At 36.7% G+C, this 12,678-nt stretch overlaps 5 protein-coding genes across 5 annotated transcripts; 3 read left to right on the top strand and 2 right to left on the bottom strand.

Moving 5' to 3' along the window:
• Window positions 1–24: 24 nt before the first annotated feature.
• Window positions 25–981, top strand: FDP41_000503 (uncharacterized protein; the record flags this gene model as incomplete). The annotated part of the gene is made up of 1 exon (XM_044708510.1): window positions 25–981. One exon carries the CDS (start codon window positions 25–27, stop codon window positions 979–981), a length of 957 nt encoding a protein of 318 aa, XP_044569317.1.
• A 227-nt stretch (window positions 982–1,208) lies between these two features.
• FDP41_000502 (uncharacterized protein) lies at window positions 1,209–2,582 on the top strand (the record flags this gene model as incomplete). The annotated part of the gene is made up of 1 exon (XM_044708499.1): window positions 1,209–2,582. The coding sequence occupies one exon, from the start codon at window positions 1,209–1,211 to the stop codon at window positions 2,580–2,582; it is 1,374 nt and encodes a 457-aa protein (XP_044569316.1).
• A 102-nt stretch (window positions 2,583–2,684) lies between these two features.
• FDP41_000501 (uncharacterized protein) lies at window positions 2,685–3,899 on the bottom strand (the record flags this gene model as incomplete). The annotated part of the gene is made up of 1 exon (XM_044708488.1): window positions 2,685–3,899. One exon carries the CDS (start codon window positions 3,897–3,899, stop codon window positions 2,685–2,687), a length of 1,215 nt encoding a protein of 404 aa, XP_044569315.1.
• Window positions 3,900–4,034: 135 nt separating this feature from the next.
• On the bottom strand, window positions 4,035–5,040 carry FDP41_000500 (uncharacterized protein; the record flags this gene model as incomplete). The annotated part of the gene is made up of 5 exons (XM_044708477.1): window positions 4,035–4,196; window positions 4,257–4,346; window positions 4,405–4,460; window positions 4,575–4,603; window positions 4,925–5,040. 5 exons carry the CDS (start codon window positions 5,038–5,040, stop codon window positions 4,035–4,037), a joined length of 453 nt encoding a protein of 150 aa, XP_044569314.1.
• Window positions 5,041–5,985: 945 nt separating this feature from the next.
• On the top strand, window positions 5,986–12,643 carry FDP41_000499 (uncharacterized protein; the record flags this gene model as incomplete). Its single annotated transcript, XM_044708464.1, has 4 exons — window positions 5,986–9,088; window positions 9,162–9,549; window positions 9,638–10,530; window positions 10,638–12,643. The coding sequence occupies 4 exons, from the start codon at window positions 5,986–5,988 to the stop codon at window positions 12,641–12,643; spliced, it is 6,390 nt and encodes a 2,129-aa protein (XP_044569313.1).
• Window positions 12,644–12,678: the final 35 nt, after the last annotated feature.

Below are 12,678 nucleotides of genomic sequence, written 5' to 3'. Positions count from 1 at the left end.
TACTCTCTCTCTCTAACTATCGACATGATCCTCGGTTCTTCCTCTCCACCAAGACTCTCCTCGATCCATAATACGAACTCAAACAACTTGTCCGATCACGACAACCTTTCTAATACCCTGCAACAACAACAACAACACTCTCCAACGGCACATGGCTCCCAAGACTTACTGCTGAAGGAGCTGCAAGACTTGCACCAATCTGTTCTCGTATTTCTTCATCATAACTATGGTGTCATTCCATCTACAGTAACTGTGATCAATGACCATCCTCCTCAATGTAACAATACGCGATCTCCCCTTTCCAAATCAAAAGTCTCAATCACTTCCTCAAACAATAACACATTCTCGAGTTCAATATCGTCCTACTCTGCCTCTGCTGTGACCTCTAGTCCACAAAAGAACAGTGGTGCATCTCCAGTTGCTAAACAACGAAGTTTTATATTATTGGAAGATGATTGTGTCTCAAGTCCAAGACACACGTCGAGTATTAGTTTTGGAGAAATTCCACCCCCTTCTCCAAACTCTTCTTCTGGATTCTCTCCTCTTTCAAGAGGTTCCATGATGTCGAATAGTATGAACTCAATCCTCACCCATGCATCTCCAACCTCCATGAATTCACACAACACCTCCAATTCGAATTGCACCGAATGTGAAACAAGAATGGTTCGGTTAGAACGCCTTATTTATCAAGTCCTCAATCTCATATTACGAGGTGAATACAAACCAAAACTTAATCTCTCCTCTTCGAACAATGCTCAACAAACAAGTCCATCCAAACAAACATCATCAACCTCTTCTGAAAGTGAAACACCACGAAAGATGGTACAGAATCGAGTGAAGAGTGTTCACCAAATGGATGTAGAACCTCTCAAAGAGATGATTGCCTCGGTAGTTCAGTACGAGCCCAAACGATGCAGCATGGGATATGAGATTTTGTTTGAATTGAAAAGTGAAGTGGCATGTTTGAGCCAAATGTTGTAATCACTTGCTCAGTTTATGAACCAAACCAACAAAATAAACCATGAGATTTTCCGTTCACGTACGCATGATGGCTGTTCTCTTTGAGTTGCGGATCCGTTGACAAGGTCAACAACAAGTCATTTTTGTAAGCCATCAAATATTCCAGTGAAGCCACAAAAAAATTCTCACCACTCACTCGTACACTCCTCGTGATTCCATTTGCTGAACTCTTACACACTCTACAAGCGATGACCACCGTAACCATTGATAGAGAACATCTCAAGAAACTCTATGCTGAAGAAGAAGCATTGTTCTTGAAGAATCATCCAAAATGTAAAGAAGCCTTTGAGAAAGCCAAGAACAGTCTTTTGGATGGTGTTCCCATGCACTGGATGAAGAAGTGGACCGGAGGTCATCCTCTCTTTGTTCAACAAGCAAAAGGAGGTCATTTCACTGATTTGGATGGACACAAATATATTGATTTTTGTTTGGGAGATACTGGCTCTATGACTGGCCACTCACCCGATGCGGTTGTTGATTTTGTTTCTCAACAATTACGTAACGGAATCACCTACATGTTGCCCAATGAAAACGCCATTTGGGTCGGAGATGAATTGAAGAAACGTTTTGGTCTTCCTTATTGGCAAGTTGCAGTCTCAGCCACCGATGCCAATCGTTTCACTCTCCGTATTGCTCGTCATATTACCAAGAGACCAAAGGTTCTTGTTTTCAATTATTGTTATCATGGTACTGTGGATGAAGCTTTTATTACATTGGGAGAGGATGGACAACCACAGTGCCGCTCAACCAACATCGGACCACAAACCAATCCTGTGAATACGACTAAAGTGGTTGAATTCAATGATGTAGAAGGATTGGAAAAGGCATTGGCTGACCGTGATGTCGCTGCTGTGCTCTGTGAACCAGCAATGACAAATATTGGAATTGTCATGCCACAACCTGGATTCTTGGAAAAGTTGAGAGAACTCACTACTAAATATGGAACTCTCTTGATTATCGATGAAACACACACAATTTCAGCTGGTTCTGGAGGTTGCACAAAGGAGTGGAATCTCAAACCAGACTTGTTCACTATTGGTAAGGCCATTGGTTCTGGTGTTCCAACTGCAGTTTATGGACTCAGTGAAGAGGTTGCTAATCGATTGAGAAGTGCTCTCAATCTTGAAGGTATTGATGTGGGTGGTATCGGAGGTACTTTAGCAGGAAATGCACTTTCTGTTGCTGCCATGCGAGCAACTTTGGAACATATCTTGACACCTGAGAATTATGAATACACCATTGGCTTGGCAAAGAAATTCTGTGAGGGAGTTGAGCAAGTGATTGCTGATTACAAGCTTCCATGGATTGTCAAGCGTCTTGGATGTAGAACTGAATATTGGTTCAGACCAGCAGAGCCAGTGAATGGTGGTGAAGCTGCTGAAGTGTGTGACTTTGAATTGGATCAATACATGCACTTGTATGCTTTGAATCGTGGAATTTTGATGACACCATTCCACAACATGGCTCTCATTTGTGTGAATCATACGATGGAAGATGTTGAAGTGCACACAAGAGTTTTCCGTGAGAGCGTCGAGGCTTTGTTGAACGTCAACAAGAATTAATTTTGAGTTGCATAAACAATTTTGAATTAAATGCTATCTTTTCATAAAAGAAATGCATCGTTTCATTTCACTAACAGCCTTAAACAATCATTCGTGATAATATTAATTAACCTTATTTTGCTTATTTTGCTTGTGGTAATTGACTACATTTTTCATTGTATGATACCAAACACCAATTTGTGGAACCTCCTTGCTCAAATCATTAAATGTTCTCAATCCTTCGATCGAGCTCAAAATTCCATACACAGCAAGATCTGCAAGATCTGGTTCGTTTCCTCCATGGAATGGACCTTTTGAGGGATCAAGTGCTTCATTTGCCCATTTTCTTCCGCATGCATAAATGGCTTCTCTTTCATTATCAATTCCATATTTCTTTTTGAGTCTCTTTGCAACAGCATACATTGTAAATGACCCTCCGTACAAAACAGCTTGTTTTTGCCACCATCCAAATCCGTTTTGTTCAGAAATATATTCAAATGCTTCAACTGCTTCTTCGTTGGATCTGTAAATATTTGGAGCGAGAGTATGCACAAATGTGTCATCCACCCACTTTCTCCACTTTACAACATCTGTAGTGTTCATCTTGCCTGATGTGTCAATCACATCGTTCAGATGTGTAATAATTCTCGACGAATCATTCAATTGATTATTCAAAAGTCCTTCAACAACCACAATTGGTACCTTTTTGTAATCTTTGGAAAACTTGATTTCTGATTTGAACAATGGATTAACTTCTACAATTTTGTATGGAATTTCATTGTAATCCAAGAAGGCTCTCACCTTGCAACAGAAAGGACAAACTTGATATTGGTAGAGAGTAATGCTAAATTGGCTCTTATCCTTTCCCTTCAGAATTTCTCTCAAAATGTTAATACCATCTTCAATTTCATATCGGTTTTTAGATTCCTCTTCACGTACTGTGCTTTGTGGATTTCCGATTTCTGCTGTAGCTTGTTCCTCTGCTTTTACATCATCAGCAAGCATACTGGATGCCACCAGAATTGAAGCAGCTCCAGCCAAAATTACTACAAGAGCTTTGATTGTTGTATTTCCTTGCTTTGGGTTATCGGAGGGTTTTTCTTCTTGTGGTGTTGTTGGCGGAGGAAGGAATCTTTGGTGTTGATTGGAAGAAAATTCTCGTTTGTTGTTATTGCTCATGAAAACTCCGAAATTTGAAGATGATGATACATTCTTTTGCATGGCCATCACAACGGAAGAGGACCAACGATTCAAGCGAGCAAAACCAGCCACATTTGTGTATCGGTTAGCACAAGCCTTTGAAGACAGGAAAACAATGGAACGATTCAAAAGGGACATTTTTTTTGAAGTGACTCGCGTGCTTATTAAACATCTCGATGTCGGACCCATTCCGATGACGTCGGAGAACCTTTGAGTTGATTGAATGATTTATATCGAGTGGTGAAATTATTGGTGAAAAAATTTTTTAAATTATTATTCCACCGTTTGAAAGAAAATATCAGTCAATGGTGTCAATCTGTGAAGATGTTTCTGTAAGGAACGATGCAATTTCTTGGCATAGTCCTTTCCTCGAATGACATGTAATAATTCGAAATGTCCTCTATGTTCTGCAAGGTCACATGCGGTTTTTCCAGTCTGGAAACAATTTCAAATTAGTGTGGTCATAAAATCAACAGAAAATATGTTGAAGCTTACAATATCTTGCAAATTCGTGTCACAATGATGTTCTAAAAGCAAAGAAACGGCTTCCAAATTTCCCTTGATACAAGCGACATGTAATAATGTCTGTCAAGCAAATAATAATAATGAGATTAATATTGAATGTTAAATGGTCAGTACTTACATTCTGAACAATAATAATTATTAATATTAGGATACTTCTATTGATCTTACTTTTGTCTTTACAAATTTGGAAATAATAATTTTATCAAAAAGAAATTAATGATACAAACCATCTTTTGATCAATGTGATGATGTTCAAACATAATTCTAAAGTCGTTCATGTCAACATACATCTTGAACGTTCACATCCACATATCCTTCTTTTAATAAATACCGAAATATATCATTTCGATTCGTCCATAAAGTAAACATTATTGGTGGCTATCAATGCATTCCATCATTCATGCTACATTTATATTATTTATTAATAAACCTACTGTCTAAATTTTCAAATATTTATCATTCCTTTCAATTCCTCTATACATACGTTCTACATGTAGAAATAACAATTAAATGTGTTTTTTAAAATTTAAACACTTCTTACATTATAATCCTTTGATCAATCGTCATGATCCGAAGAGAAGATAGAACCATTCAATGATCATTGAAAACTCACTTCATATTTTGAATAATTCACTAACGTCTTCCGATCTTCCTCGATCGTCGATTCCAATAACTCTTTGACTATTCCTATTTCACCTCTTCGGCAAGCACTTTCAAAAGCAAGCACGTCCTCTTTTCGAGCAGGTCGAAGCATTTTTTTGTAAAAAGTTCAAACAACATTAAATTAGTTTTACAAAATTAGATGGCATGCATGCTGTCATGTGCTTATGGGAGTGTGTGGCTCTCATGTTGTTGTTGCACAGAATAATTATTAGTCACCCCTACCATTGCTGCAACTCGATACCCGTATGTCAAAAGATTCGGAATTTATTGAGAGAATCTTTTAATTTTTTTTGATTTTGATTTCAATTACCTGATAATTTCACAAACTTTGAGTATGGATGGCAGGTAATGGCTGGTTATTCAAACACTAAAAACAACAGCACAATGCTGTAAATGCTCTCAAGTATTGGATTCCATGGGGTCTCACGGTTTCTCTTAGTATTCATCAAGATAATAAAGCACTACTAGAACTTGTCAATTTTTTTTTGAGACTGATTGAGTTTACCTGGTAATTTCACAAACTTTGAGTATGGATGGCAGGTAATGGCAGGTTACTCAAACACTAAAAACAACAGCACAATGCTGTAAATGCTCTCAAGTATTGGATTCCATGGGGTCTCTCGGGATCTCTTTTAATTCATCAAGATAATAGGCTATTTTGTTCAGTAGTAAAATATTATTATTTTTAAACAAATCCTGGTTGCCATCTGGCGAAAGTGTCAGGTAAATGTAAATACAAAATGTGTAAAAAGTGTTGCGATAAGTGTAATGTTGATTGTATTTATCATATCAAGCAAGGGAAGAGTAAACCTATTGCTGGCACTTCATCCGAGAAGCAAATGTAGTCGTTCATCACAGCAAATAAAAACCGCTGAATCATTTGAAGCTTTTTTTTTGAATATTTTATTGTGATTTTGTTGTTTGCTGGTTTGTGTGACCTGGAGCCGCACAACAAGACATACAAAAATCGAGAAGGCTTCATTTCTTGGATGAGGTTGAATGACAGGAATTGATTGACAAGTGACAAGTTGAAAAAATGCATCAAAATCAACATCCTCCACGTCAACAACACCCCTCTAGTGCTCCAAACACTCCCAAACACTCGCCATCGATGAATAATCATAGTAGTAATACTACTACAACAACAACATCCTCTAATAATATCATTAAAACTAATACACAGCAGCCATCCAATCATCCACCAAGTCAAGCCTCCATGATGAGTTCTTTTACTCTTCCCAATAAGAGCAGTAGTAATGTATCAATGACAAGAGGCATGAGCGGTCATTCAGAAATCCTCTTGCCATCATCGATGATGGAGGATGTTTCTTCATCCAATCTCTTCAACTGGCGGCCTAAGAACACTCATGGTCGTGACCATGTGCAAACCATCACTACCACCACCACCACCACTACGGACTCGACAACTTTTGCTGCTGGTTTTGCTCCAATGACCTCTTCTTCTGAATCTTTATCTCCGAATCATCATGATCCACCAACGATGACATCCTTGTATGCAAGACGTTCGTTGTTGAACTCGAACTCGACCACAACACTACCAGCGTCGTCATTGTCGTCGTCTCTCGGATTCATATTGAACCAACAAAAACAAAAACAACAACAACAACAACACCTTATGCCCATTGCGACCACATCCCCACCGCCCTTACCATCTTCTTCCTCATCATCATTATTCAACCATGATCATGAGAAAATCATCATTTCACCTTCAGACAGCTCTCCACTGAGCTCAACCTCTCACAAGAGTAGTAGAAGTAATAACACAACCTTCTTTTCAGGCACGCACAGCCATTCGAACAATGTGGCGAGTATTCAAGAAGCAACAGCCTTTCTCCCTTCATCATCCCAAATGTCCTCTCTTTTAATGCCATCCGACTCGGCTGACAGGACAGACAGTTTGAAGCTACCTTTGATGAATAGCTTTGAGAACATTCTTCTTCCATCACCAACACTGCCAGTTGCTGCATGCACCACCATCACCTCTTTTGTCAAATCTGAAAAATCAAAATTGGAAAAGAAAGAAAAGACAAAAATAAAGAAATCAAAAGAGGAGGATGACAAAAAGAGTAAAAAGAGAAAGAAGACAAAAGCTGAAGATTCAGACAAGAAGGAATCATCTTCTCCTAAAAAGAAGAAAAAGAAAAAAGTTGAAGAAAATTCAAAATCATCCAATTCTTCGAAAGCAAGCTTGAAGAAAACTTCCAAAGTGAAAACTGAAAACAATCCTAACACTAAACAGTCGACATCATCCCATGAAGATGTAGTGCAACAAGTTTTTGGTACAATTCCAAACCATGTGAACATTCGTATTTGTTGCCTTATTGAACGAGAAACAGAGGTGGATAAAGAAATTATTTCGGAAGAAAATGGAGAAATCTTTATTTATGGAAATAGATTTTTGAACGATTTAATTGAATGGAAAGGAGCGCTGTTGGATGCAAAAAAATTCTTTCAATTTCATGCTGCGTTTGTGTTAACTGCCATGTCACCAGAAGACATCACGAGTGTTACAGACCTCGTAGATTGTATGAAAGAAGCTTTGCAAAGTTGTGAATGTGCTGAAAGAATGTATGATTTTAGACGTGACTTTTTGATTAAGAATGACTCTCTCGAGTACAGATATAATACCGAATCCTCTACGATTGAAATAACATTGAAATGCAAATCATTGATTGAGGGAGTTTCAGTCATCATTCACAAAATGGTTGCTAAACAAGAGAAAGAAGAGATGGAACAAGTAATGGAACAAGAAAATCAAGTACAAGAACCAATAGAAGAAGTTACAGTAATATTCACATTCTTTCTTCAAAACACTCCTCAAAAGAAGTATAACATTGAATTGAAGACTACTAAAACCTCAAATTACAAGAAGATTATTTGTGATAATTTGCGCCTCAGTGATAAAGATATTCAAAAATATGAGGAAGTGACAAGAGATGAAACCACCATACATGCTCGTGGAATACTACCCAATAGTTTTATGAATGCATTGGCTGGTCGTGTGGATGTGAATGTGGTGCATAGACATGTGTTCTATGAACAACGAGTCATTTCTCACACACTCTACGAACGAATGAAAACCATTATTGGCCAAATGAGGTTTAAACAATTCAACCATTTATGTTTCCTTGTGGCAACACCAGATCAGAATACTCTTTGGCATCAAACAATGGAACGACTTGAAAGAGCAAATATATTACCTCCAAACACCAAGCTCACTTCAGTGTCTATTAAATACAGAAAGGATCATTTGAAAATCTTTGAAGCATTTAGAAATAGGATTGAAAAGGAACAAGATACATTATTCATTATCATTGCAGATGAATGCCATTTTGCCATTACAAAAGATGGAGCTCACGACAAAATTGTGAATGATGCGTTGGCATTGAAGTATGACAACTTTTTTGTCTTGCTTGTGAGTGCCACTCCTTACAATGTCATTTCTGTGGACTCTAATGTACCTGAAATCTATGAACTCAAAGAAACTGTTAACAAAAATGGTATCTCAATTCCACAAGGTACTCGAATCAAAGTCATCAAAACTGAGTACAAAGAATCAGGATTTGGATATCTATTACGACCACATTCAGAACATCACAATGGTTTGGAGAATATTGAACTCATTACAGACAAAGAAGAGTATTTGGAACCCGTGAATGCTTTGACAGGAAAAATTGGAGAGTCATTTAGTGCAGGAGAAATAGTTCAATATGATGAAACCAATCACTTACTCATGTCACTCACTTCAGATAAGCAATTACAAATTGAACTTAGTTCAAGAGAAATACGAAAAATTAATCCTTCAAAAACGATTTTCAAACTGAAAAAGCCAATTGGTAATTTACAATTGACAGAAAAACCATATGTAGAGATTTTTGACACAATCAAATGGAACATTACATTTTGTTCTGTTGATGATCCCTTGATTGAATGTAGCTTGAATGATTGGGAATTTAGACAATACACAGGCTATGAGGAATATCATGTCGTATGTTGGCATGATGTTCAAAAGAGAACAAGTTTAGAAAGAACTGCACAAGATTTTCAAACAAAACGATATTTTAGCAAGCAAGATTACATCAATTCCATCAAATCAGGTCAAGATCTTGTGTTAAAAGGTACGTAAAAACTATATAACCATGATCAACAACATGAATGGATATCATAATATATACACATACACACGAGAAGATCATGAGTTTGAAAATATTTTGCGAAATGTTAAAGCTGCAAGTGTGACACTTAGACCAATCATGCTTGCCATTGATTATCATTTTTGGTTTGTTTATCAAGCAATGACTCACAAGTTGTGTACAAGTACGGAAGCGTTTGATCATTTCTTGAGCATTGACTCCATTTCTACCAATGATGAGCACAAATTATATGTTTCCTCGTGCAAATTAGTCTACTTGTTTTACATGACTAAAAAGTATGGTGATCTTAAAAACATGGAGCACGTTTTTGAAAATGAATATCTCAATGAAGATGAAGAGGATGTTTTTGAGGAAAAGAAGACAAAAAAAGAAAAGAAAAAAGAGCTAAATAAGGCCTTAAAAACGATGAAAAAAAACTTGGAAAAGTAAGTGAAACATTGAGTGATATAGTGTGTGTGGTGATGATTCATAGAAATCATTTTATTACATCACAAAATGTTAACTTTTTGGTAGAACCTTGAAAACTGTGAAGAGAAAAGTGATGGAAAGTTTTGACAACATGATGAATAATATTCCAATGAAAAGTCATACAGGCCATCTCGTTCATGATCTTTTAGAGTCAGGAAAGATCAATCATTCAGAGCCCATCTTAGGACAAATGAAAATTATTAGAATTACAACAACTGAATTTGCAAACACAGTCGTTTCCATGCTCAAATTTTCAGTCACCAAATTAGCTTCATTGTCAGGTTATATTTTACCTGATGTCTTAATTGACACGGGTGAAAAACCTCTCACATTGGATCAACTATCTGTTGTAACGAGATTGAAATTAGCAGAGAAAATTCTCTCCACAGAAGACTATGAACTCTTTCAAAAGAATCCAGCAAGACTCTCAAAAGAAAAAAAGTCCTTAGAATATATCAATCTTCAAAACTTTCCCTGCATTTTAATCTTGGTAGCTAAAGGTCGTCAAGGAGACACTTTTCCTCAGAGTTTCGATTGTTTGGACATGAGAGCAAAAGGAGATTCCTTACCAAACTATTCTTCCTTTACACAAGAATTTGGCCGGTTGTGTCGATATATTGATGACAATGATAAGAAACCTATTGCTCTCGTTACTGATGCAATTTATAGAGATTTAGATAAATGTAAGAATGGAACATCTGTTGGAAATACAAACATGAAACTCGACGCTTACATGACTAAAATGAAACTGACTGGACAAAAATATTGGTCGATTGTCACACATTGTAGAAGAACAATGCAAGCTGTGGATGGAAAGAGAGTGAAAGGAGATAAATCAGTTCCACCTTCCTACGACTGTGGAAGAGCTCCAAAGCAAGATATTTCACAAAAAGAAGCTCACCAAAATAGAATGGTGCTTTTTGCAGAGCCACAAATTGGTAAGTATTGTCATCTTTTTGTGTGAGAAGTATGAGTATATTGATCTTTGCGTGAACACCATGGGTTTATTAATGAACCATTCATGAATTTCATTGAATATCTATAGGCAAAACCGATAGTTTTCTCCATTTTCTTGAGAGAGTCATTAAGGGTATTGAAGAGAATCGAATGGAAAGAATGATCGATGTACCCGATGCAGGAGAACAAGTGGAAGAGGATGAAAACTTTATAGTTGGTGGTGGTGGAAACAAAGATGCGATCGAGTGGATTCTACCTTATCATCAAGAATGTGCCAACAAAATTCCTAGTTATGAATCGCTGACTCCTGGCAAGTATGGAAAATTAGTTCTCAAAACAAGAAGTGAAATTTATGAGGAATTTAAACAGAATGCTCATGAAATGATTCACAGGCTTTCAAGAGTAGAGAGTTCATTATTGAGCTCTGAATATCATTGGAAAAAATTATTAGAACTCATCTCTCACATTGAAACACAATCGATGGATCGTTACAAATTTCAGACCTTTGATGGTAGATATCATGATTTATTGAAAAGTATGGCAAGTTATAATATTTTGAAAATGGGAAAATCCCAGTCGAATGAAAAAACATCATCCAAGCAACCATCAAGCTCCACTTCTTCTCAGTTAGTTATTACTAGTAAGAATAATGGTCTTGCTGATATGTCATGTAGTAGACGAGTGAACATTGTGCAGCAGAGAGAAGTTTATGATTTGGAAACTTTTGATCACTTGAATGACATTTTTCCAAATCTAAAACCAAAATTGTCCATTCCAAACAGCAAAAAACATTGGTTCGTCATTAATCAAGACAACAAGAAAATAGAAAAGTTGACAAATTCCAAGGATATTAGAAGTTGGATTTTCATGCCTTCCTACAATCGATCTTCATGTGGTCTCTTTTATTTAAATAGTATCAAAAACGAAAAGGATTATAGACAAGTCATTGTTGTAAGAAGTCAAGAATTCAATTGTTATCGAGATCTTATTGGAGGTGATTTTGTCATTCTATCGCTTCCTGACATGATTGACATGAAAAAGTTAATGAAACTTTGCTCCAACTCAAATGAAAAACGCTTGAACCAATACAACTACACCGTAGAAGACAAAACCATTGGAGATTATGAACTTAAGGATGATATTGGAGGAGTTGGATTCTCTCGATTGACCATTCAAATACTGTCATATCATTGGAACCTTGAATTTGTGTGGATGATGGATGATAATTGTCACCATTTTGAAAAAGTTGAAAACGGCCAAAAGATACCATGTGCACTCGAAGAAGTATTGCTACCAATTGAACAAATTGTTTACGATGAAGATCAACGTTTAGAATTCTTTACGCAAACACTCCATGGCAAATATTCTCGTGACAATCCACAACGATTGCTCAAACTCGAGGATCCTGTTAAATTATTTACTCCAGGAAAAGAAAATATTGCCATGATTGGTATTCGAAAAGACGCCTATAGATACAACTCTGATCTTCATTACAAGCCCTTCCTTAAAAGTACAACCATTTGCTCCTTATTTTTATTGAATGTGACAAGAACGTTCAAAGAAGGAGTTTTATTTCCATGTCGTCGATATCAAGAAGACATTGAATTTGAATATTTGTGTGATGAAAAGGGTTTACTATGCATCAAATCTCAAAAATATTTTCTTCACAAACCCTCCAATCCATTACGTATTGAACCAGAAACATACAAACCTTCCATGTACGAATGTGACGAGGACAAAGTGAAAAGACTGTTATGCAACTACATGATGAGTGACCCAAGACCTGAACCCTTGTCCATGTCACAAGAATACATCTCATTAAGGGATGCAATTACAGAGAATATAAGAGAATGGTCAGATCCTCCTGAAATTGAGTTTGACAAATTAATTAGATTTGTCTGCGAAAATGAAATGGAATTCTTGTTGTTTTTGACGAGCAAGTATTTGATAGAAAATAACACAGAAATTACTGCTGCACTTAACTTTCTTACTCGTCGTCATCCTCAATTCAAGTTTGAGGTTTCATATTACACTCCTCAAAACAATGAGAATATTCAAGAATTAATAATGAGAATGGTCATTCGAAGAAAATAATGCGATGGATCAAAAAAACCTCAAGAATCCCAATT

Source organism: Naegleria fowleri (genome assembly GCF_008403515.1).
Source record: "Naegleria fowleri strain ATCC 30894 chromosome Unknown tig2, whole genome shotgun sequence".
Lineage (NCBI taxonomy): Eukaryota > Heterolobosea > Eutetramitea > Acrasida > Naegleriidae > Naegleria > Naegleria fowleri.
This window is presented reverse-complemented; position numbering and strand designations above follow the sequence as displayed.